Below are 26,657 nucleotides of genomic sequence, written 5' to 3'. Positions count from 1 at the left end.
GAAATTAAAGATAGATGGCAACCTGAGAAGTGTTCATGCTTAAAAAGTCACTGAAATTTGAAGAACATTCGCAGTGCCTGTCATTCTTCCCTGGGGCCGCTCCCAGCCTCTCCCTCGCCCCAACAATATAGGACTGGCATCTTCTTTGACAAGATGTTAGGAGAAGTGACGATCGCTGGGGTAGGCAAGCGGGGAGGGCCACCAGTTGTATTAGTTTGATGTTGTAATCATTAGAAAAAGCATGTCCCTGGGTGAAGCTGTGCGCACATATCAGGGACCAGGGAGAGCCTGAGCTAGCCACACAATCCAGCTGACACCGAGCGTGCATTCACATGCTGAGGGAACACAGAGGGGCACAGTGGAAAGGAAAGGCTGGGACCGCCTTGAAAGTGACCTGATACTTGGAATGTGCTCCCTTATCCACACACAGATCCACTGCCAGGACAGAAGCCCTCCTGGCTCAAAAATTTTGACACAACTTCAGTTTGATCATTAACTGTCTTTGAGCTATGTAGACACAGGAAGTCACGTTTTAAAATAAAAAGAGACATTAGAAGCTAACACTATAAGGGAAAAATTCCATGAATTTATCCCAGGCAAGCTATTAAACAATCAAAAACAGGAGCAATCTTTGGGGAGTCCAGACTCTAGAGTTGCCACAATATGTTATCTAAAATGCCTAGTTGTCAATAAAAAAAAAACAGACATGCAGAGAAACAGGAACAATCCATACTAAGGGAAAAAGCAGTAAATAGAAACTGGGTCTTCAGACAATGGATTTAATAAATAGCATTCAATATAGCTATTATAAATACGGTCAAGGAACCAAAGTAAACCATGTCTAAGGAATTATAGGAACATATGACAACAAATGAGGGCTTCCCAGGTGACTCAGTGGGAAAGAATCTGCCTGCCAATGCAAGAGACACAAGAGATGCGGGTTTGATCCCTGGGTCAGGAAGATCCCCTGGAGAAGGAAATGGCAACCCACTCCAGTATTCTTGCCAGGAAAACCCCATGGACAAAGGGGCCTGAGGGGCTACAGTCCAGGGTCACAAAGAGTCAGACTGAGCATGACTGAGCAGTCATGCAGAGAGATAACAACAAAAAATAGTGATTCTCAATAGCAAGACAGTAAAAAAGTAAATGGAAATTCTGGAATTGAAAAGTACATAAGTTGAAATGAATTCACTAGAGCCTCTCAACAGCAGATTTGGGATGGCAGAAGAAAAAGTCAGTGAGCCTGAAGATAGGTCACTAGAAGTTACCCAATCTGAATAACAGAAAAAAACAAGAAAGCAAAGCAAGCTGCAGAGATCTGAGAGACACTATTAGGTGTATGGTGACCAAATACACACCAACATACACATAATGGGAGTCCCCAAAGGACAAGTGAGAAAAAGGGGCAGAAAAGTTAGTTGCAGAAATAATATCCAAAGCCTTCCCAAATTTGCTGAAAAACATTAACCTACACATCCATAAAACTCGACAAGCTTCAAGTAGGATAAACTCAAAGAAACCCAGACTTAGACACACTGTAGCCAAACTTAAAAGCCAAAGATAAAATTGTGAAAGCCTTTAGAGAAAAATGACTCACGATGTACAATAAGCTCATAATAGATTAACAGCTGACTTCTCACTGGAAACAATACAGAAGGCAGTGGGATGACATATTCAATAGTCTGAATAGGAAAGAATTCTATATCCAGCATTCCTGTCTTTCAAAAATGAAGGTATAATAAAGATATCCCCAACTAAAGGCAGATAATTTGATGCAAGTAGATCTGTCTTGTGAAAAATCAAAAGCTTTCTTAAAGTTCTTCAGGCTGAAATGAACTGCACAATAAGTCTACATGAAGAAGTAAAAAATAACTGGTGAAGGTACTTTTAATTAAAAGACAATTGCACAAAACAATAATAAAAAATGTCTTACATTTATAACAAACATACTATCTATGATAACAGTAGCTCAACAGAGAGGGGAGGGAGAACTGTAATGAAGCAAGGTTGTTATTGTTCATGTTGTTCACTAAGTCATGTCTGACTCTCTGTGACCCCATGAACTGCAGCATGCCAGGCTTCCCTGTCCTTCACTATCTCCTGGAATTTGCTCAAACACATGTCCATCAAGTCCATGATGCTATCTAACCATCTCATCCTCTGTTGTCCTTCTACCCTCAATTTTTCCCAGCATCAGAGTCTTTTCCAGTGAGTCAGCTCTTCCCATCAATGGGCCAAAGTACTGGAGCTTCAGCATCAGTCCTTCCAATGAATATTCAGGGTTGATTTCCTTTAGGATTGACTAGTTTGATCTTGCAGTCCAAGGGACTCTCAACAGTCTTTTCCAGCATCACATTCAAAAGCATCAGTTCTTCAGCACTCAGCCTTCATCATGGTCCAACTCTCACATCCACTACATGACTATTGGAAAAACCATAGCTTTGACTAGATGGACCCTTTTTGGCAAAGTGATGTCTCCACTTTTCAATACACTGTCTAGGTTTTTCATAGCTATTCTTCCAAAGAGCAATCGTCTTTTAATTTCATGACTGTAGTCACTATCTGCATTGACTTTGGAGCCCAAGAAAATAAAATCTGACACTGTTTCCACTTTTTCTCCATCTGTTTGCCATGAAATAATGGGACCGGATGCCATGATCTTCGTTTTTTTAATGTTTTAAGCCAGCTTTTTCACTTTCCTCTTTCACCCTCATCAAGAGGGTCTTTAGTTTCTCCTTGATTTCTGGAGAAATAAAATTAACAAACTTTAATATAATTAACAAATTTTAGCTAGACAGACCACCACCAAGGGAAAAAAATACAAATATTGCTGAAGTCAAGAAATAAAAAGGGGTAATTACTACCAATTCTACAGAAATTAAAAAGGATTATAAGGGAATATTATGAATAATTTTTTGCCAACAAATTTCACAGTTTAGATGAAATGGACAAATTTGTAGAGTTCTCAACATATCAGATGATTTAAGAAGAAACAGAAAATCTTAATAAATCTATAACAAGAAGTTTTTAATAGATCTATAACAAGTAAAGACATTGAATTAATAATTTAAAATCTTCCCACAAAGAAATGTCCAGGCCCAGATGGCTTCACTTTGAATTCTGTCAGCTATTTAAAGAAGAGACGTTACAATCTTTACAAACTCAGAAAATGGAGAAGGAAGGATCACATCCCAAATCATTCTATGAGACCAGTGATATCCTTAAAGCAAAATGAGACGAAGATCACAAAATGATATTACAGGCCAATTTTGCCCATGAACATAGACATGAAAATCCTCAAAAAAATATTAGCAAAGCAAATCTGGTAACATATAAAATTGTTATACCCCATGACCAAGAATTTATCCTAGGAATGCAAGATTGGTTTACCATCCAAAAAAGCTACTGCTGTATACTTATACATCATATGAATAAAATAAAGGAGAAAACCACACAATTTATAAAATACAACATTTTAACAAACTGATGAAAAAATAGGAATTGAACGAAACTTCCTCAACTTAAAAAAAAGGCAACTGAAAAATCTACAACTAGCATCGTACTTCATGGTTAAAGACTGGATGCTAAAGACAGATCCTTAAGGATGTCTGTTGCCACTTCTATTCAACACTGCACTGAAGATTCTAACCAGCACATTTAGTAGATGGAAAAAAAGAAAGACATCCAACTTGGAGAGGAAAAAGGAAGATTTTTCATTTTTTCATGATTCTATATGTAGACAAATCACACACACCACAGACACACACACAAACTAGAACTAAATTTAGATATTCAAGAGGTAGAAGAGAATCATACAAAAATCAAGTGTGTTTCTAACACAAGAAACAATATGAAAATCAAATTAAAATTTCATTCACAAGTATTAAAATGAATACTTTGGATAGCAAAAGAAGTGGAAGACATTTACAGTGTACAGTGTTGGACTACTAGTGTTCCCACTAGGGGACAGCTGCAATGTGGAGACATTTTTAGTTGTCACAGTTTGGGGGAGGGGATGCTATTGGCATCTAATAAATAAAAGCCAGGGATGCAGTTAAACATTTTACAATGCATAGGACAGCCCTCTGCAACACTTACATTACCAGATTTCAAAACTTAGTGTAAACTACAGAATCAAGACAATGTTTTAAAATAATAAAATGAGAGGACTTACATTACCAGATTTCAAAACTTACTGTAAACTACAGAATCAAGACAGTTTGGTATTGGTACAAGAATAGAAGTATAGATGATGGAACAGAAAGTCCAGAAACCCTTACATTTATGTCATTTGATTTTTGACAAAAATCTAAAGGCAATTCAGAGGAGAAAGAAAATTCTATTCAACAAATGGTCCTGGGAGAGTTGTATATCTGCATGCAAAAAAAAAAAAAAAAAGGAAAAAAGATCTTTACCTCATATCATACACAAAAAATGAATTCAAACTGGATCATAGATCTAAATATAACAGCTAAAATTTTAAAACTTCTAGAAAAAAATGTAGAAGTTTATGATTTCTGGTTAAGTGAAGATTTCTTACATGTAATACCAAAAGTATAATTCATAAAAGAAAAAGTGATAATAGAATTTATCAAAATTAAAAACTTATGTACCTCAAAAGACATCGTTAAGAAAATAAAAAGCTATAGATTGAGAAAAAATAATGCAAACCACACCTCTACTATAGGAATTACATACAGAATACACAAATAGCTTTGCAGTTCAATAATATGAAGACAGACCTTCGGCAGTGGCTCAGAGGTAAAGACTTCGCCTACAATGCAGGAGACTCAGGAGACAGGTTTCAATCCCCTGGTTGGGAAGATCCCCTGGAGGAGGACATGGCAATCCCTCCAGTATTCTTGCCGGGAAAAGCCCGCGGACAGAGGAGCCTGGCAGGCTACAGTCCATTGGGTCACACAGAGTCGGACACGACTGAAGCGACTGAGGATGCACGCAATATGAAGATAAGCAATGCCAATTGAAAATGGGCAAAATTTTGGAAAGATATTTCATCAAAGAAGATGAAAGAACCGCTAATAAGCACATGAAAAGGTGTTCAATATCATTAGCTGTTAGGGAAATGCAAATTAAGGCAACAATGACTTATCACTACATACCAAATGGAACTGGAACCCTCATACCTTACTGACTGTAATGTAAAGTGGTATGGTGGCTAAGTTTGCAGTTTCTTTAAAAATTAAACATATATCTTACCACTTAGCAGTTCCACATCTAGGAATCTATTCAAAAGAAATGAAAACATGTCTACACAATGACATGCAGTGAACGTTCAAGCAGCATTATTTCTAATAGCTTTATTTAATTAGCTGCGCCAGGTCTTAGTTGTCACATATGGGATCTAGTACCCTGACCAGGGATTAAACCCGGACCCCCTGCATTGGTAGCACAAATCTTAGCCACTGGACTACCAGGGAAACCCCTCTAATAGCCTTAAACTAGAAACAGCATAAATGTCCATCTACTGGTGCATGGATAAACAAAATATGTCATATCCACACAATGAAATACAACTCAGCAACATAAGGGAACAAACTTTATGCTTGGTGAAAAAAATCAGATGCAGAAGACTACACAGTGCATGATTTCATGTGTCTGAAATGTCCAAAAAAGGTAAAATTATAAAGACAGAAAGCACATCAGTGGCTTCCTAGGGCTTGAGGTGGGAGCAGAGATTAAGTGCAAACAAGCAGGGAGAAATTTTTTGGCTGATGGAAATGTTCTTGTGAAGATAGCACACCTTGTTAAATTTGCTAAAAATCATTGAATTGTATATTTGAAGTGAGTGGACTGTACGCCTTGTAAGTTATTAATCAATACAGCTTTTTTTTTTTTTAACTTCAGCTCCTCGGGGAGGAGAGGGGCATATGGTAAAGGCAACCAAGACTTCTGAGCATGCCACGGGACTAGATCAGCTTGCTTCTACCAGGCGAGTGTATCACCTTTCCTATTAATAACTTGCAGATTTAGGGTCTTAGCTATGTAGTCTTCGAAGAACTACTGTAGCACTGAATCTGAGTATGCCTGGTTGAGAATAGATAAATGGCAAAATTATGCACAGCTGTAACCAAAGGATGCTTTTGTTTCCTTTATAAATTTTGGGTCCTATAACAAGCAGGCCTTCCCAGATACCTCTTTTCCGAGGCATCACATTGCTTTAAGCTAGAGCAAACCGTACCGAATGGCGAATTGCACAGCTTTGTGTCTCAGGCCTCTGACAGAAAGCCAGCATGGCTGGAACAGTGAGACAGGCGCTGGAAGCGTGGTAGGCAGAGACCAGGTCATGTAGATTCGTCCGCTCGTTTCGGGAAGGCCCTGAAGGATGGTAAAGAGTTCAGGTTTCAGTAGCAGGCTTGCCTGAGCTCAAATCCCATTGCGCTACATTCTAGCTACGAGATACTGAACAACTTGCTTAACTGCTTCAGTTCTTCCACTTTAAGTTGGGGGAGAACAATAGCACTCAAAGGAATGTGAGAACTAAGCGCGCTAATAAAAGTAAGGGCTTTAGAGTAAGCACGCATTTAAGTGCCCAGCCGGCATTTAAATTAGCAGAAGGAGAGGGACGCTCCGCCTGTTGGACGCTCGCAGCCCACCGCGTTTCCCGGAACGCCTGCAATCACTATAGTAACGGCCACCTACTTCCGGAAGAAGTACGGCGCGCGGCGAGGGTCAATCCCCGCCGTACACATCAGCGCTCTGACCCACGGGCTGTGGAGGGGTCAGTTTCCGACGCCGTCGATCCCGGCCCGCTGCTTCCCAGGCTGCCGCGGGTGCTCTCGCAGGGCCGCCCGCTTCTGCAGCCGAGTGGTCGCCCGAAGCCAGGTCTTCAGACTTGGACGCCGAGCTGCGACGGTGCAGCCATGGACTTCTCCAAGTTCCTGGCGGAAGACTTCGACGTGAAGGAGTGGATCAACGCGGCCTTCAGGGCTGGCCCCAAGGAGGCGGCGGCCGGGAAGGCGGACAGCCACGCAGCCACCCTGGTGATGAAGCTGCAGCTGTTCATCCAAGAGGTGAACCACGCCGTGGAGGGTGAGCGGCCGAGCAGAGCTCCCAGACGGGCCCGGGCCCCGCGGGGGTGCACGGAGCGGGCAGTAAATGTCAGCGCCTCGCTTGGAGAGCGAGCGAGCGAGCGAGCCGGGGTCTGGTTTCTGCGCAGTCCTCGTGGGGACATCCAGGTCTCAGCCCGCCGCTCGTCTCCCTGCAACACTTGCAGATTTGGGATCTTGCTTCCCACTTCCGGCAGTGCTGTCAAGTTACCTTTTAAAACTTCCTGGAGTGAATTTTAAGAATATGAAATAACTAGTCAACTGATCCTTACATTTGGCAAAAAGCATATAGAAGGTGTATAGGAAAGACACAAATCGGGAAAACCTTGTTTTAATGGATTTTTTTAAAAAAATTATCTTGTTACCTGTAGTTGATTTACAATGTTGTGTTAATTTCTACTGTACAGTAGTGATTCAGTTATATATGTTATATATATGTATTCAGTAAGCTGAAACTCCAATACTTTGGCGAAGAGCTGACTCATTGGAAAAGACCCTGATGCTGGGAAAGAGTGAAGGCGGGAGGAGAAGGGGGCGACAGAGGATGAGATGGTTGGATGGCATCATCGACTCAATGGACATGAGTTAGAGTAAACTCCAGGAGTTGGTGATGGGCAGGGAGGCCTGGCGTGCTGCTTCCATGGGGTTGCAAAGAGTTGGACACGGCTGAGCGAGTGAACCAACTGACTGACTGTATATACTTATATATATATACATTCTTTATCACATTCTTTTCCATTATGGTTTGTCACAGCATATTGAATATAGATCATTTCCTGTGTTGTACAACAAGTAGGAACTTGTTTATCCTTTCTATATATAATAGTCTGCTCTGCTAACTTCAGACTCCCACTCCATCCTTCCCCCACACCCCTCTTATAGTGATCTCTAGGTCAGTGAGGAAGATGGGCTGTCCTCATTGGAGACTTTTTTTTTTCCATTTTTGGCTGTGATGGGGCTTTGTTGCTGCACTCGGACTTTCTCTGGTTGTAGAGAGTGGGGGGCTGCTCTCTAGTTACTGTTCGTGGTCTCACTGTGGTGCTTCTCTTGCTTTTGAGCACAGAATATAGGGTTCACGGGCTCTAGGGTTCACAGGCTCAGTAGTTGTGACACACGGACTTAGTTGCTCTGCAGCATGGGGGATTTTCCTGGACCAGGGATTGAACCAGCGTTCTCTGCATTGGCAGGCGGATTCTTGACCATTGGACCACCAGGGAAGCCCTAATGGGAGACTTTAAAGTATCGAATTAACTAACCAGAATAGTGAATTATAAAAAAATAATACACACCAGAGTTAATAATAATTTCATGTATCTGCTATACACCTGTCAAGAAATGAGCACCGGGGGTGAAAAGTTTATCTTTCTGGAGCTTGCTGCCTTGTGGGGAAGACACGTGAACAATTTAATTACAATGAAGGGTGGATTTACTGAGGACAGAACTGGAAGCTGAGAGCTAGATGAAGGCAGCAACTGTCTCTTGTCTGGGAGGTTCATAAAGGGCTTTCTCTGTGTTAGGCCTTGAAGGAAGGCTTCACAGGGCAAAGATGGGGAAGACATTGTGCGTAGTCGCTCAGTTGTGTCTGATTTTGCGAGTCCATGGACTGTATAGCCCACAAAGCTCCTCCCTCCATGGGATTCTCCAGGCAAGAATACTGGAGTGGATTGCCATTCCCTTCTCCAGGGGATCTTCCCAACCCAGGGATCAAAGCCAAGTCTGCATTGCAAGCACATTCTTTACTGTCAGCTACAGGGAAGTTCGGGGAGGATTTTAATAATAATAATATGATGGCAAATATCTGAGTCCTTGGTATACGTCAGGCACTATTTTAAGTGCTTTATATGGACTTTTGTAAAAAGAGTTACTTAATACTTAGTAATCCATGGTCTTTTTAAAACAAATTATTTAAACTTTATTTGGCTGCACAGGGTGTTTAGCTGTGTCATGAGAGGTCTTCAGTCTTCATTATGGCCTGTGGGATCTTTAGTTGTGGCGTTCAAACTCTTAGTTGCAGCATGCAGGATCTAGTTACCCGACTAGGGATTGAACGTGGGCCCTCTGCATTGGGAGCACCGTCTTAGTAACTGAACCACCAGGAAATTCCCTTGGATAGCCTTAAGCTATCACAGACACAGCATAAATGTCCATCACCTGGTGAGTAGATAAACAAAATATGGAATACAACTCAGCAATGTAAGGGAACAAGCTTTATCCTTAGTGAAAGGAGCAAGATGCAGAAGGCTACATAGTGCATGATTTCATGTCTGAAATGTCCAGAAAAGGTACATTTTTAGAGACAGAAAGCAGATTAGAGGTTTCCCAGGGCTTGGGGTGGAAGCAGAGATTAAGTGCAAAGGGGCAGGAAGCAATTTTTTGGCTGATGTCAGTAACACACCTTGTTAAGTTTGCCAAAAACCATTGAATTGTATATTTGAAGTGAGTGAATTGTATGCCATGTAAGTTATTCATCAATAAAGCTGTTTTTAGAAAGCTTCAGCTTGTTAGGGAGGAGAGGAGCATATCCTAGAGGCCCCCAGACTTAATGTCCTGCAGTTCTTGGGACAGCCCTATGCAACGAAGAAAAGTCCTGGAGAGAATGTTAATAGTTTTACCCCCTCCCCCAGCATGATTATCTTATTTAAACATGGCAGTAATCCTTAGAGGTAGGCACAGTTATTATTCCCGCTTTATAGTTGTAGAAACTGCAGCTGAAGGTAGGAACTTGCCCAGCATCGTGTTGCTAATGAAGGGGGAGACTGGATTTGAACCCAAGTGACTGGTTTCAGATCCCAGGCTCTCATCCATTATACTTTACTACCTCTCTGGTATTAATGGGAGAGGGAACACTTGTAGAGGCAGGTGGGTATAAAGAGACCTACCCAGTGCAGAGAAAGGTGAGAAGTTCAAACAGAACTTCATCAATAGCATCAATAAATATTAGTCCTTATTATTATTGGAGGATTACACTTCCATGGGGAGGAATTTCTGTTGGAAATAAAGTAGAAAAGTAGAATAGGATCAAACTGTCAAAGGCCTTTCTGGCCATCCTAAAGGTTTGGTTTTCATCCTATAGGCCAGAGGTCCCCAACCCCTGGGAACTATTAGGAACCAGGCCACAGGAGGTGAGCGGTGGGCAAGGGAGGGAAGTTTCATCTGTAATTTACAGCTGCCTCCCGTTGCTCACTTTTACAGAAGCTCCACTTCCTGCTCAAGGAACTCAATAAGTTCAATGCTCTTGAATCATCCCGAAACCATCCTCTGCCCCGCCCCTTTCCACCTTCCCAGGTCCGTGGAAATTTTGGTCCCTGGTGCCAAAAATGTTGGGGACCACTTCTGTAGGTAATGAGAAGCCATAGAAGGTTTAAAGCTTTATTTTTAGGGTCAGTGAGACAAGGTCCCAAGTCTGTGGTGAGAAGAAGTTATTGCAGAGGTTGAAACTGGAGCTGTTGAGGATCCCTAATAGGGAGGATTGATTCATTATTCATTCAATCAGCAAATATTTATGGGGCACAAACTCTATTCTTCAGGGTCCAGAGATGCAGTGTTAAACAAGATCCATTCTTAGGTTGGAGATGTTGGCAGGGGCCATGTCATGCGGGGATTTTACTGGCACATTGTGTGGTGGGAAGGTACCGGAGGATTTTTAAGCAGGACAATGAGATGATTTAAGTCACCATTCAGGAGACCATTGCTCCAGTCCAGAAGCGAGGTGACCGTGGCTTCACTTGGGTTTCTGGCAGTAGAGATGGGGAGAGACGGGCAGCTTTAAGGTATTTTCAAGAGAAAGGGGAGAACTTACTGATGGATTGGAATGAGGAATAAGCGGGGAGAAAATCAAGAATGATGGCAGATTCTTGTGTTCTGATCAAGCATGGATAGAGGTGCCAAACATGCCGCAATGCTCAGGGAATTTGTCGTGAACTTCCAAGCACCCATTGCCTAGATTCTGCAGTGAGCAGTGGCTAGTCTTGCTTTATTGCAAATCTGTCCATCCCTCTATCCATCCATCCATCTTATTTATTGATGTATTTAAAAATAAATTGCAAAAAAAAAAAAAATAAATTGCAGATATCAGTACACTTCGCCCTTTAAACATTTCATTTAGAACCCTAAACATTACAGAGTTCAATTCTTGTTTATAGCTCTTTTTTTTCACTAGATAAAATTTATGTAAGGTGAAGTGGAGGGACCTTGTCAGGTCAGTTTGATGGGTTTTGACAGGCGTATACGGCTAATGTAACTCACCCCCCATCAAGATGTAGAAGATTACCATCACCTTAGGTGGTCCCCCAGTCCCCGCTCCGATGGAGATTTGGCCCTTACCCTTCCAGAGGCATCCACAGGAAGTGACAATTTTAAAATAGATTCTAGAAAGAACTAAATTTGAGGGTGCTTTGGGGGTGGAGGGGGGAGTTCACAGGGAACTGACCAGACCTGAAGAGTGACTCTGAGGTTTAGCAGGTAAGGGCCTGGGCCAGGGCCATAACAGCCTGTTAAAAATCAGGAAGCCTCTGTGCTTCGAAGAAATCTTTGTGGGTTCTGCCTTTGTTTTGTTAGTCATAAAACTTTACTTAAGGTCGGTGCTGGAGACAGAATGTTGTTTTATGGCAGAGCGGGGTGAACAGGTTCTTGAAGTATGTTTTCGATGTTAAACTTCCATTCAGTGTACCGGTACCAGGAGCAGAAGGCTCTGGACTTCTTTGGTTGATTCCCCGGTGAATTGCTCTTTAAAGGATCAAAGGATTATGCCTTTTCCAGATAAAACATCCTGATCTGCAAGGATTTTCAGATTTTACTCTACACTTGGAATGTCTGTTAAAAAAAAAATACAGGTTCCTTGATGTCCTACCAGGATTCCTAAATAAGAATCTCTGGCAGGTGACCCGGGGACCTGCATTGTAACTGCATTCCAGCTGATACCAGTGGTCTGTGGACTGCATTTTGAAAAGACCACGGAAGCAGACATTGGGTCCAGACACACCTTGGCTTCAGCGCTGTGAAATCTTGGGCAAGTTACTTAACCTCTCTGAGCATTAGTTTTCTTTTCTGTAACAGGCAGCTGCTAATGACTGCTGTGTATGTTAAGTGATGTATGGAAAGCTTGGGGTGCAGAGCTGGCATTCACCAGTGTCAGATTCCTCCCTTCTCCTTCCTGGAAAAGGGAGTTGCATGCGAATTCCTTGCCTGTCCAGTGGTTAGGACTTTTTGCTTTCACTACTGGAGGGGCCTGGGTTCGTTGGGAACGAAGATCCTGCAAGCAGTGTGGCGCAACCAAAAAAAAAAAAGAAGTTGCACTTTATTTAATTCAGTGGTGGTGGGTCAGGTTCATGGTTTATCAGGGCCTTCACCATCATCCTGGGGAACACAGGGTCCCAGCAGAGGCCAGCTACCCCACTCCCCCCACCCCCCACCTCCCTGCCCTGCTCAGAAAACTGCGTGGCTCGTAGAGCCTTAGGGAAGATTTGCTTCCTGTTGTCTAATTTATTCATATTGTTCACCGGTGAGCAGTCCGGTGTTCACCTTTGGTTCTTGGGTTCTCGCTGCAGAAACGAGTCACCAGGCCCTCCAGAACATGCCCAAAGTGCTCCGTGATGTCGAAGCCCTTAAGCAGGAGGCGTCTTTTCTGAAAGAACAAATGATTCTTGTCAAGGAGGACATTAAAAAGTTCGAACAGGACACATCTCAGTCGATGCAGGTATTTTGGTTCCCAAGTGTTGACTCTTTGGAAGATGTTTACCTTCCCAGAGGGAGGCCACCCCGCAGAATTCCGCCAAACATTCAAACTACTCTTTCGTTTAGTACTTTTAGCTTATTCATCTTTTAAGCATCACTGAATGTTTAATCACGTGATCCGTGTTGTGCTGAGTACAGAATCCCTTAAGGCAGGACCATATCATGACACTTACGTTTCGAGTTACTTGCGGAAGGCAGAGAAAATGGAACTGCCCCTTCCTCAGTGTCTGAGACCCTCATTTCTCTTCTAGGTGTTGGTAGAAATCGACCAGGTCAAGTCCAGAATGCAGCTTGCCGCAGAATCTCTTCAAGAAGCCGACAAATGGAGCACGTTGAGTGCTGATATCGAGGAGACGTTTAAGACTCAGGTAGGTTTCTTGGTTAGGGGATGCTGTATTGTTTTGTTGTTGTTAGGCTTCCCTGGTGGCACAGATGGTAAAGAATCCACCTGCCAAGCAGGAGACTTGGGTTCGATCCCTGGGTTGGGAAGATTCCCCTGGAGAAGGGAATGGCCACCCACTCCAGTATTCTTGCCTGGAGAATCCCATGGACAGAGGAGCCTGGCGGGCTTCAGTCCATGGGGTTGCAGAGTCAGACATGACTTAGCAACTGAACAACAACAACAAAGCTAAAAGTTATATCTTGTTTTTTCTCTTCCCGACCCTCTTGATACTCAGAACTCACTACCCACAAGACCCAAAGCATCTAGCTCTCCCAGGCTCTTGAAAAATGGAAGTTCCTATTTCTGCCCAAAGCCACTCTCCGTGTGCCCCAGTGCCCCCTCTCTTGGGTTAATGCGTCCTTTTCCGTGCAGGTATACCTACCTGGAAACCTCAGCGGCCCTTCACTGCCCCCTTCTCCCTGCCCCTCCCCTCTTTCTCTTCTGTCATCTGTTCTTTCTGTCCCTCTGCCGCCGCCTGATCTGGCTTTGTAGTCATTTTGCCCCTAGACCATTTCAGCAACCATCCACTTGCCGCCTTGCCACCAAGGCCCTCCCTGATCCCAGGCTATCCCCCCGACATGTCCAGGGCATCTTCTAAAGCACAGATTGGCATGTGGCATTTCCCTGTCCCTCACACCCCCAACCCACCCCCATCTTAACCTCTGCCAACTTCCCGTTTTCCATCTGATAAATTCTACGCCCCCCTACAAGCCACAACCTGTCCTTCCCCACAGGGCTCTGGGCAGCCTGTGTTTACAGCTGTTCCTCCGGCCACTCCCTCCAGGTGATTTCAGCCTCTGCCTGCTCCAGACTGTGAACTCCCCATCCCTTTTCATGCCTGTTCCCTGTTCCCTGCTTGAGCTGTCCCCCCTCTCCTTTTCTTTACAGGACAGCAGCCTCCGCTTGTCCCTCGAGGCAGTTAAATGTCACCTCCTTTTACAGCTCTCCTTGCTGGCTCCTGGCCTCTCCAGTGAGTGGAACTCATGGCCCCCTCGCCTGTGCTCCTGTGACCCTCGAGCCAACCTCTTTTTATTTATTTATCTAGTGGCTACCCCACACGTGATGTGGGGTCTTAGTTCCCTGACCAGGGGTCAGACCCACACCCCCTGCATTGGGAGTGTGCAGTCTTAACAGAACCACCAGCGAAGCCCATGAGCCAGCCTCTTAAAGTGTCTCATAATCTTTTCCCCCCAAGTCATTCATTGCGCATTCAGGGCCTGCACTGTGACCTTCCCTGTCTTTTTGTCTCAACCATCTTTAAGACAGTGTCTGAGGAAAAAAAAAAAAAAAAAAAAGACAGTGTCTGAGGCATCATGGGCACCTGTTGAACACTGCAATGAAATACGTTTCCTTACTCTCTTCATTCTTTTTTTATAGTTTTCTATTTATAAACATAACTTATGTGTGTCTTACAAGATTTGGAAAATTGAGAAAAATGCAAGGAAGAAAACAGAATGATCCTATTCCTATGCCCTAAATAGTATTTTTTTCTTTTTTTAAATGTCTGTTAGGTATTTTTCTAAGTGTTTGTAAAAATTTATACTTTTGTACTATCTTTTATGGATGCACATATTGTAGGTATATGTTGGGTTGGCCAGAAAGTTCATTTGGGATATTATGGAATAACCTATGTGAACTTTCTGGCCAACCCAATATATACATGTTTCTGTATATTCTAGTGTCTGTGTGGCCTTTTTGTTGTTTATTTCACCTAATGATAAGTTGTAGATACTTTGCTGTGTAATTAATACTTTTCAAAACATGATTTTTAAAAACATTTAAATTTATTTGCTTACTTTTGGCTGTGCTGGGTCTTTGTTGCTGCTTGGACTTTTCTCTAGTTGCGACGAGCAGGGGCTCCTCTCTAGTTGTGGTGCATGAGCTTCTCATTGTGGTGGCTCCTCTCGTTGCAGAGCACGGGCTCTAGAATGTTCAGGCTTCAGTAGCTGTGTCTCTTGGGCTCTAGAGCACTGGCTCAGCAGTTGTGGTGCCTGGGCTTAGCTGCTCCTTGGCATGTGGGATCGTCCCAGACCAGGGTGGATTCTTTACCACTGAGCCATCAGGGAAGCCCCTAAATATGATTTTTAATGACTGTACAATATCTCACATGCCATTATGAGTGTCATAATCTGTATTTTATTTATTGTGGAAAATTTAGGCTCCTTCCAGGTCTTTGTTATTACAACACTAAAATCACATTAATCAATTTTAATGCATTAATATTTCTGTGCCCCTCTGATTTTTTTCCTTAGATTTCTAGAACAGAAAATACCAATTTCTAAGGGTGTGAATATTTTTAAAGCTCTTGATGCATATTGCTACTTTGCCCCCCCAGAAAAAATATGAATTTAGACAAACTTTTTCCTTGCACCCTGCGGGGAGCCTGCCTGCACAAGGCCTGAAAAGGCCCTGGGAAAGCCTTGAAAGAGGCCATTCCCTGTCCCGCCACCCCATGATAAAGTAGTAAAACATTTGCCGGGTCTCCTTTGTTCTTCCTTGAGAAAAACATAGTAGTGACCTTCACTTAGTTTATCTTGGAATGTGAAAAAAGGAATGTAAGCTTCTGCAATCACTTAAGACAAAGAATTGTATTGATGTGACAAAAACCAGATGGCATTTTTATGAACTATGTTTTCTGCTTGTACTAGTATAAAGGTAGCTGTTTTACTCAATAAAATCACTGACTTGCCTCAAGAGCATTTCAGTCCTCTCAACCCCATTCTTTACTATCGGCTTTTTTCTCAGGCTTCCATGCTGTTGCGGTCAGGTCGTGTTCTCTTTGCCGGCTGGTCCCGGCAGCACCCTTCCCAAAAATAGCGGTTATAATTTTTCAGAAGTTTTTCCAGTTTGTTAGGAAAATGGCACTTCCTTGTTTTAATTTGCGTTTACTTGAAGAGTAGTAATACTGAACATGAAGTGTTTATGAGCCACATTCTCGTTATTGGAGTGTCTTAACATAAATATTACTTACTTTTTCTGGTCTTCTTATAGGACATAGCTGTGATTTCAGCCAAGCTCACAGGTATGCAGAACAGCCTCATGATGCTCGTTGATACACCAGACTACTCAGAAAAATGTGTGCACTTGGAGGCGTTGAAGAACCGGCTGGAGGCCTTGGCCAGCCCCCAGATAGTAGCAGCATTCACATCTCAGTCTATCGGTGAGTGCTGGCTGCTTCCCATCTCTCTGTACATCCCTTTAAACAGATGAGGCTTTCCATGTCCTCAGCTTTAGAATGTCTTAATTTTGATTAAATTACGTAGATTGGAAGTCAGTCTGTAACTTCATGGTGATTGCCTTGAACATTCTATATGAACTTTCTCAAAATACAGACAGGTTGTAGTAACCCACCGGTGAACATATCATCTAGATCCTAGCATTAGCACTTGCCACTTTTGCTTTATCACATGTCTGTTCATCTACCCACCTCTCTATCCATCCATCTTATTTTTATTATGCAAATAAAAGTAAGTTGCAGACATCAATAGACTTCACTCGTAAACACTTCAGCATTCATATCAATAGCTGGAGTTCAGTGTTAGTTTAGGATCCTTTCTTTTTTTGAGGTAAAGTTTACATTTAGTGTTAGTTGCTCAGTCATGTCTGACTCTTTATGACCCCATGGTCTGTACCCCACCAGGTTCCTCTGTCCATGGGGTTCTCCAGGCAAGAATACTGGAGTGAGTAGCCATTCCCTTCTCCAGGGGATCTTCCTGACCCAGGGATTGAACCTGGGTCTCTTAGATTACAGGTGGATTCCTTACCACCTGAGCACCCAGGGAAACCATTTAGAAAAATGTACAAATCTTAAGCCATTTAGAAAATTGTACAAATCTTGAGTTTTGACCCTTATCAAGACCATTATAATACTATGTTATTTTCCAGTGATTTTTTCCAACACATAAGTTTACCTTGCTCTCCCTCTCCATTTCATCCACGAAACTATTGGTTAAATAAGAAGCAGCAGTAAAGCTGCTTTCTTACCTTATTGTTGTTGTTGAGTCTCCCAGTTGTGTCTGACCCTTTGCAACCCCATGAACTGCAGCATGCCAGACCTCCCTGTCCCTCACCATCTCCTGGAGCTTGCCCAAGTTCATATTCATTGTATCGGTGATGCCTTCCAGCCATCTCATCCTCTGATGCCCTCCTCTGCCCTTGATCTTTCCCAGCTTTAGAGACTTTTCCCATGAGTCATCTGTTCACATCAGATGACCAAAATACTGGAGCTTCAGCTTCAGCATTAGTCCTTCCAGTGAATATTCAGAGTTGATCTCCCTTAAGATTGACTGGTTTGATCTCCTTGCTGTCCAAGGGACTTTCAGGATTCTTTTCCAGCACCACCAGTTCGAAGGCATCAGTTCTTTGGTGTTCTGCCTTCTTTATAGTCCAGCTCTTACAACCGTACATGACTACTGGGAAGACCATAGCTTTGACTATACAACCTTTGTTGGCAGAGTAATGTCTCTGCTTTTCAACACACAATCTAGGTTTGTCATAGCTTTTCTGCCAAGAAGCAGTTGTCTTCTGATTTCATGGCTAAAGTCACTGTTCACAGTGATTTTAGAGCCCAAGAAGAGGAAATCTATTATTACTTCTACCTTTTCCCCTTCTATTTGCCATGTAGTAACGGGGTTGGATGCCATGATCTTAGTTTTTTTAATCTTTAGTCTTAAGCCAGCTCTTTCACTCTCTTTCTATACCCTTATCAAGAGATTCTTTAGTTTCCTCTTTGCTTTCTGCCATTATAGTAGTATCATCTGCATGTCTGAAGTTGTTGACGTTTCTCCCGCCTATCCTGATTCCAACTTGTAACTCATCCAGCCGGGCATTTCTCATAATGTGCTCAGCATATAGGTTAAATAAACAGGGTGACCGCATACAGCCCTGTCATACACCTCTCTCAATCTTGAACCAATCTGTTGTTCCGTATAGGGTTCTACTGTTCTAACCTTAACATCTATTTATTGGTATATTGGCAGATTGTAGTCTGTATCCACTGCCCTGCTTCCTGCTCACTTGCTCATATCACGCAAGCTCTTCTGCTCTGGGGTTAATGTTCTCCTAAACCTGTTCTGTTGAAGGTCGCCAACAACCATGTCATCACCAAACCTGAAAGCCTAATATCATTTTATACTTTTTTGTTTTTCATTGTCAACGACACTTAACAATATTTTCTACTCCCTCCTGCTTTGAAAATGCTTTCATCTCTTGGCTCCTGAGATGTAGCACCAGTTTTATGTATGTGAAGTCTCAGTCGTGTCTGACTCTTTGTGGTCCCATGGACTGTAGCTTGCTTGCCAGGCTTCTCCATCCATGGGATTTTTCAGGCAAAAATACTGGAGTGGGTTGCCATTTCCTTCTCCAGGGGATCTTCCTGACCCAGGGATCGAACCTCCGTCTCCCGCTCTGCAGGCAGACTCTTTACCATCTGAGCCACCAGGGAAGTTTTTGTATATGATGGTACATTTTCAATGATGAAATGAAACCATAAAAGGTTCTGATATATTTTTTCTGTTTTTTTTTTTTTTTAAAGGTTTATTTATTTTTGGCTGCACTGGGTCATCACTGCTGCATGTGGGCTTTCTTTAGTTGTGGTGAGTGGGGTCACCCTTCACTGCACTGTACAGGCTTCCATTGCGGTGGCTTCTCTTGTTGCAGACAGAGCTCTAGGCACTAGGGCTCAGTAATTGTGGCGTATGGACTTAGTTTCCCAGTGGCATGTGGAATCTTCCTGGAACAGGGATTGAACAAGCGTCCCCTGCATTGATAGGTGAATTCTTAACTACAGGACCACCAGGGAAGTTCAAAATGCGCTCTCTTTTAAAAAAATATTTTTATATTTCAAATTTAAATCCAAAGTCATGAGGCTTTCGCCCTATATATTTTTTTTTTCCTAAGAGTTTTAGTTTCATTTAGGTCTTTGATACATTATAAGTGAATTTTTATATATGGTACAAGGTAAGGGTCCAACTTCTTTCTTTTGCATGTGGACATCCTGTTTTCTGAGCATCATTTTTTCTGAGTGTAGTTGTTAAGAGGTCTCTCCTTTCCCCCCTTGAGTGATCTTGATGCTTTGTTGAACATCTTTTGACCATGTGTGTAAAGGTTTATTTCTGGGCTCTCTATTCTCTGTATATACAGAGGCATATCTCTGTCCTTACACCAGTACCACATTGTTCTGATTATTGTAGCTTTGTGGTAACTTTTGAGATCATGGATTGCGAACCCACCAACGTTGTCCTTCTTTTTCAAGACTGTTTTGGCTTTTTGGAGGTCCCTTGAAATTCCATATGAATTTTAGGGTGGATTTTCCTGTTTTTCCAGAGAACACCTTTGAACACCATTTTGGAAGGGATAACTTTGAATCTGTAGGTGGCTTGAGTAGTATTATCATCTTTTAAAAAAATTGAATATATTTTTTAATTGGTGGAAAATTGCTTTACAATTTTGCGTTGGTTTCTGCCATACAACAACACGAATCAGTCATAATTGTATATATATGTGTGTGTATATATATATGTATGTATATATATGTGTGTATATATATATGTGTGTATATATATATGTATGTGTATATATATATATATATATATATATATATATATATATACACATACATATATATATATATGTATATATATATATATATATATCTCCCTCCCTCCCCTCCCCTCATCCTGCCCCTGTAGGTCATCACAGAGCACTAGGCTGGGCTTCCTGTGTTATTTAGCAACTTCCCACTAACTATCTGTTTTACACATGATAGTGTATCTGTGTCAATGCTGCTTTCTCAATGCATCTCACCCTCACCTTCTCCCATTGGAAATCTTCTAATTCATGAGCACAGTATGCCTTTTCATTTATCTATATCTTTTAAAATTTCTTTCAGTGGTGTTTTTTGACTCAGTGTACAAGATTGTTCATTGTTACTGTCTAGAAATGCAGGTGAGTTTTGGTGTGTTGATTTTGTATTCTGCTGCTTTAACTTACTAGTTCTAACAGTTTTGTGTGTGTGTGTGTGTGTGCAATCTTTAGCACTTTCTATATATGAGATCATATTATCTGCAAACAAAGATATTTTTACTTCTTCCTTTCCTGTTTGAATGCTTTTTATATCTTTGTCTTACATAATTGTTCTGACTGTAACTTCTAGTACTGAACTGAATAAAAATTGCAAAAGTGGGCATCTTTGTCTCATTCTTGATCTCAGAGGAAAAGTTTGAAATGGTCTTTCATATCAAGTATTATGTTAGTTGGGGGCTTTTCATATATGACCTTTATTATGTTGAGGTTATTTGCTTCTATTCCTAGTTTTTTGAGTGTTTTTAACTGGGAAAAAGTCTTACATTTTATCACATGGCTTTTTTGGATCAGTTGAGATGATCATGTGAACATTTTTCCTTTGTTCTGTTAATGTGGTGTATTACATTTATTGATTTTCATGTGTTGAGCCTTCCTTGCATCCCATAGTAAATCCCACTTGGTCAAGGTATATGATCCTTTTAATATGCCATTGAATTCGGCTTGCTACTATTTTGTTGAGGATTTTTGCATCTGTATATATCAGGGATATTGATCTTTTCTTGCAGTGTCTTTGCCTGGCTTTGGTGTTAAGGTAATGCTGACCTCATAGAATAGGCAAGGAAGTCTTCAGTGCTCTTCAGTTTGGGGGAGAGTTTGAGAAGCATTAGTATTAATTAAAAACATTTTTTTTTCTTTTTTGCTGGGTCTTTGTTGCTGCACATGGGCTTTCTCTAGCTGTGGTGTGGGCTTTCTCATTGATGTGGCTTCTCTTGTTGCAGAGCATGGGCTCTAGAGCATGTGAGCTTCAGCAGCTGTGGCGCCGGGTTTAGCTGCCCCGAGGTGTGTGGAATCTTCCTGGACTGGAGATTGAACTTGTGTCCCCTGCATTTGTAGGTGAATTCTTAATCACTGGGCCATCGGGGAAGCCCAGGTGTTAATTCTTAGTTAATCAATGAAGCCATCTGGTATACTTTTCTCTGTTGAGAGGGTTTTTGATTATGGATTCAGTAACTAGTTTTATGTCTATTCAGAGTTTCTGTTTCTTCATGATTTAGTCTTGGTACACTGGGTATTTCTAAGAATTTGTTCATTTTACCTGGTTTATCCAATTTGTTATCATATAATTATCCATAGTACTTTATTATAATTCTGTTAACTTTAGTAAAATTGGTAGTGATGTCCTCTCTTTCATTTCTGATTTTATTTATTTGAGTCCTCTTCCTTTTCCTTAGTGAACCTAAGTAAAGGTATATCAATGTTGTTCACTTTTGCAAAGACTTTTTTTCAACCCTTCATTTTGTTGCTTTTAATGTTTTGTTTCTGGTATTCTCTGTTTTACTTATTTTTGCTCTTTATTATTTCTTCCCTTTTACTAACTTTGGGTTTAGCTTTTTTCCCCCTAGTTTTGATAGATGTAAGAGTTTAGGTTGTTGATTTGAGATCTTTCTTCTTTTTTAATGTAAGCATGTACAGCTATAAATTAGCTCTTAGGATTGCTTTTGTGGCATCTCATAAGTTTTGGTCTGTTAGGTTTTTGTTTTCATTTGTCATTTTTTAATTTCTCTTGTGGTATCTTTTTGACTCATTTGTTGTTTTGGAGTCCACATTATTTGTGAATTTTTCAGTTTTCCTTCTTTAGTTGATTTTCAGTTTTGTTCCATTGTGGTCGGAAAAGATACTATATGATTTGTATGGTTGTAGTCTTTAGAAATTTATTAAGACTTGTTTTGTGGCCTGTGATGTGGTCTGTCCTGGAGAATGTTTTATGGGAACTTCAGAATGTGTCAGGCACGACTGAAGTGACTTAGCAGCAGTAGCAAAATGTGTATTCTGCCATTGTTGGGTGGAGTGTTCTGTGTTGTTTGTTAGGTCTAAGTGGCCTGTGACTGGTCTAATTGTTTAAGTCCCTGCTTCTTTATTATCTTCTCTCTGGTTGTCTTGATGTGCTCTCTGAGTGCACCTTCTGCAGGTTCTGTTCCTTTTCTTTTTTACCCCTTTTGCAAAGGTCACATGGTGGAATTTTTTTGTTTGTTTCTATTTATTCATATTTGTATGTGGGTGCTTTTTTTCTGGGTCCACTGTTTACTGAAAAATAATGAGCATGGGATCTCCATGGAAACCTCTCCTTGTTTCGCTGTCGTTTGGTCACTCAGTTGTGTCCAACTCTTTGCAACCCCATGGACTACAGCACTCCAGGCTTCCCTGTCCTTCACTGTCTCCTGGAGTTTGTTTAAACTTATGTCCAGGGGACTTCCCTGGTGGTCCAGTGGTTGAGAATCCAGCTTGCTCTGCAAGGGGCATAGGTTCAACCCCTGGTTGAGGAACTAAGATCCCACATGCCATGGAGCCATTAAATTAAGCCCACGGGCCACAACTAAGACCTGATGCAGCCACAGAAATAAATAAAATTAAAAAAAAACAACTTCATGTCCATTGAGTCAATGATGCTATCCAACCATCTCATCCTCTGTCACACCCTTCTCCTCCTGCCCTCAGTCTTTCCCAGCATCAGGGTCTTCTCCAATGAGTCAGCTGTTTGCATCAGGTGGCCAAAATATTGCAGCTGCAGCTTCAGCATCAGTCCTTCCAATGAATATTCAGGGTTAATTTCCTTTGCAATTGACTAGTTTGATCTCAGAATCCAAGCGACTCTCAAGAGTCTTTTCCAGCACCACAGTTTGAAAGCATCAATTCTTTGGCATTCAGCCTTCTTTATGGTCCAACTTTCTCATCTGTACATGATTACTGGAAAAATCATAGATTTGACTAGGTGGACCTTTGTTGACAAACTGATGTCTCTGCTTTTTAATACGCTGTCTAGGTTTGTCATAGCTTTTCTTCCAAGGATCAAGCCTCCTTGTTTACCTGGACTTAATTGAAAGCTTTCCTCTTGCCCTTGATTTAAAGGCTACATTCTCTGGTGTGCTCTTCAGTTGCCCAAAGAGAATGGATTCAGGACTCTTCTCCAGCCTCTTCATTCCATGTCGTCCCCATTTTGTCAGTTCCTTATTTTGCATCTTCTCTTCATTAGCATGATGCCAGGACTAGAGCTGGACCTTTGGAAAACCCCCATCTGGCAGTTTTATTCCTCCGGTTTTCTGGTGAATTTGTCGCAGTTGTAGACCATGGAGCTCACTTGTGTGGTTGGGGTATGCATCCATTTGATAGGGGATTAGGGAAGTAGGAGTGGGGACGGGGGCTTCATGAATTTTAGGTTTTTTTCCTTTCCTTTTGTGTGAATTGGCTACTTGGTGCTGGAATCAGGTTTGAAGAATGCCCTGTGGGTCAGGATCATGGGCTTTGGTTTTGGTTTTGGAGTAAGCTGTATTTGACAGCTTTCATTCACAAATTTGTATCAGGCTTGATTCTAGATTCTGCTCTTTGTAAGCAGGATGCTGATTCAGAAGGGGGAAATGGGTCCTGCGGCTGTCCCACTGCCGAGCTGGGTGGAAGCAGACCCTCCCCTGCCTGTCCAGGCCTCCTTGGCCCTTGGTCCCTACCTTTCCATTATGGTGTCCCATGCTAATGTCCAGGTTCTCCCAGCATACCCACTCATCGGCCAAAATGATTGAATATCTGATTAGTATTCTTTGAAGTGTGTAGTATGGATGTTTTCCTGGCGTCAACACAGATGGATGAAACTGTTTTTCTTTGGTGGTTAATTTTGGTTAGCACTGGGAAGGGTTTTTTCCTGCCACAAAAGTAATATGCTCTTTAATCAATTATCTTTCCAAGAAGGCTAAGGTGCTTCTTTATCTAACAATTTTTAAAGGGAAATCTGATAAATTAGTATATCCCTGACACAATATCCACAATCGTCAAGTATACATGCCTCGTTCATTTTATACAACTAGTGGATTCAGTTCATAAATTGAAGCAACTTTTTGGGGCCTAATTTTACATATGGCAGGGATATTCATTTATCTAAGTGATCTTATGAAAATAATAAGCATTTTAAAAGCACATAGTCATTTTTAAACTCATGGAGTCTTGCCCATTACAATGAGAACTACTGGCTAGTCTCTGGAGTTTAGCTGAGTTAAATCCACAGTGGTTGCTATTACAGCTTTTCCTTCTCAGCGGCTTATTGGATTTACCAGAAATGGAGGAAAACAGAACAGATATAAAGAGGTTTTTTGCACCTGTTAGCTCAGGGTTTTTTCCCCCATTCCTTCTTTTAAATTTTATTCTAAGGCTGTGGCATCTGTGTTTTGACCAGAAGGGGGCAGATGGCAGCCAGAGATGTTGCGTGCATGGGAGGCTGCTGAAATTGTATCTCTTGTTTTTTCATCAGTAGGCTTGGAACCAAGTGTTGTGTTTAGCACTTCCTCTGCCCTTAGGGAAGAATGTAAGAAAGTACTTGATATTAGATGCAAAGGGTCCATTGCTATCTGTTGAATGCTGGTGTTTACCAGATAATTTTCTTATTCCTCAAACCATTAAATATATGAATGTGTAGGAGTTTAGTTTGTTTGTTTACTTCCCATCTGATGTAATCAGAGTAGGAATTTTCAAAGGGATTACTAACTTGTAAATAGCGTTTAAAATATTAATTACGTGAGGAATGGCAGGGAATACAAAAATGAAAAAGATTACTGTCCTTCACGGACTTTACACCTTGGTTGAGGGTGAGGCTGGGAGAAAACAAGTACACAGATAATTTTATTGCAGAATGGAATGTGAAAACTGCCTTAGGCCTGCCTCCCCAGGATGAAGGAAAGGATGAAGGAAAATCGAGGAAGTTTTTATGAAAGAGCTAGTATATGCGCAGAACCTTGAAAGAGATGAATTAAAAAATTTTTTAAATTGTTTCTGATTATAAAATAATACATGTGCAAGTTACTGAAATTTGAAAAAAGTATAAAAAACAAAGTGATATACCAGTAAACTCACCACCCAGAGGTGACTGCTAATATTTTTCTTAAATTAAAAAAGTTTTTTAAAATTAATTTATTTTTTGGCTGTGCCCTGTGGCATGTGGGATCTTAGTTCCTTGACCAGGGATCAAACTTTCACCTCCTGCATTGGAAGCACAAAGTCTTAACCACTGAACCACCAGGGAAGTCCCTTTATTATTATTACTTTAAAAATTTTTGACCATTAGTATTTTTTCCAGTTTTTTTCCTTTGTATATATATATATCTTTTAAGGAAAATACATGCATTGAGTATAGGCAATTTTGCATCTTTTTTGCTCCCTTTAGCAATATAGCATGAACATTTTCTCATGGATATAGGGATTTGATAGGTGAAGAAAAGCATTTAGGGCAGAAGGAATAATGTATATTTGGATGGTATAGAAAGGAGAAAATTCAGGGTCTGTTTTGGGAATAATAATTAAACCCATTTTAGTGAAATGAACATTGGGAAATGGTCAAAGGTGAGGCTGGAAAGGAAGGTGGGGACAGAGCATAGTTTGCCTTGAACAAATTAAGGAGTTTCTATTGAGGGAATGATTTCATTGCTGCTGACAATTTACTAGTCTGCTGAGGAATGTGGCAAGAATGGAAGGACTGTAGACTGGAGATGGGCAGAGCTAGTTTCAAATCTTTGGGGTGCCGCATATTAGCAGAGACCTCCACTTCCTGCTCAGTGAAATGAGCGTAGAATACACACTGTGTTCTTGGGAGGATTAAACAAGACAGGAGCGCAGCTCCTGATCCAGAGGAAGCCTCCAGGGAATATTGCTTCCTCTTTCTCCGGAACCTCTCATTCAAGACTTGTAGCCCTTATAACTTGTAGCCCTTATAAAGGGAATAATTCCTAAGAGGCCAGTAAAGAACTCCTGAACACTCTCTTAGAATGAGAGCTGCATCATTTCCAAAAAGCCATGCAACTCAGCAGATTTAACTAAACTGTCAATACAATTTGGAAGTCCAGACCCACACATGAGTTAATTGGGGTTTTTTCTTGAATTTGGGCTTCCCTGGTGGCTCAGATGGTAAAGAATGTGCCTGCAATGCCGGAGACCTGGGTTCGACCCCTGGGTCAGGAAGATCCCCTGGAGAAGGGAATGGCAACCCACCCTAGTATTCTTGCCTGGAGAATTCTGCGGACAGAGAAGCCTGGCAGCCTCCGTAGGGTCACAGAGAGGTAGACACGACTGAGTGACTAACACTCTCACTTCCACTTTCTTGAATTTAGTTAAGTGTTTTTCCATCATCTACAGTGCCGAAAAGTTAAGTAGTACCAAAAGGTCTAAAAGGGGAAAGTAACATCTTCTTTCTCTACCTAGTCCTTACCCAAGAAGGCCACCACTTTTAGAGCTGTTTTTCTGTGGTCTTTTACTTTATCTTTCTGCATGATAAATATATTAGTTTATTTCTTCATGTTTCAATTTTTTAGGCGTTGTCTGTTGACTTCTGTTGTTCCAGCTAAGGATTTAGCTTTCAT

At 41.5% G+C, this 26,657-nt stretch overlaps 1 protein-coding gene and 1 long non-coding RNA gene across 2 annotated transcripts in view; one reads left to right on the top strand and one right to left on the bottom strand.

The window, feature by feature from the left end:
- Positions 1–692: 692 nt before the first annotated feature.
- Positions 693–6,800, bottom strand: LOC133063532 (uncharacterized). Its single transcript, XR_009694430.1, has 3 exons — positions 6,661–6,800; positions 6,200–6,336; positions 693–2,743 (listed from the first exon to the last, which is right to left on the bottom strand). It is a non-coding gene; the product is annotated as an uncharacterized LOC133063532 (long non-coding RNA).
- Positions 6,701–26,657, top strand: part of COG7 (component of oligomeric golgi complex 7) — an 86,237-nt gene continuing 66,280 nt past the window's right edge. Inside the window, exons 1-4 of the mRNA XM_061153005.1 lie at positions 6,701–7,050; positions 12,614–12,762; positions 13,052–13,168; positions 16,234–16,402. Coding sequence (XP_061008988.1) covers positions 6,882–7,050; positions 12,614–12,762; positions 13,052–13,168; positions 16,234–16,402 — 604 coding nt within the window. The 5' untranslated portion in view covers positions 6,701–6,881. The remainder of the gene's footprint in view (positions 7,051–12,613; positions 12,763–13,051; positions 13,169–16,233; positions 16,403–26,657) is intronic.

This window comes from Dama dama, chromosome 10, assembly GCF_033118175.1.
Source record: "Dama dama isolate Ldn47 chromosome 10, ASM3311817v1, whole genome shotgun sequence".
NCBI lineage: Eukaryota > Metazoa > Chordata > Mammalia > Artiodactyla > Cervidae > Dama > Dama dama.
The sequence above is the reverse complement of the archived record's forward strand: the minus strand, read 5'-3'. Positions and strand labels throughout refer to the sequence as shown.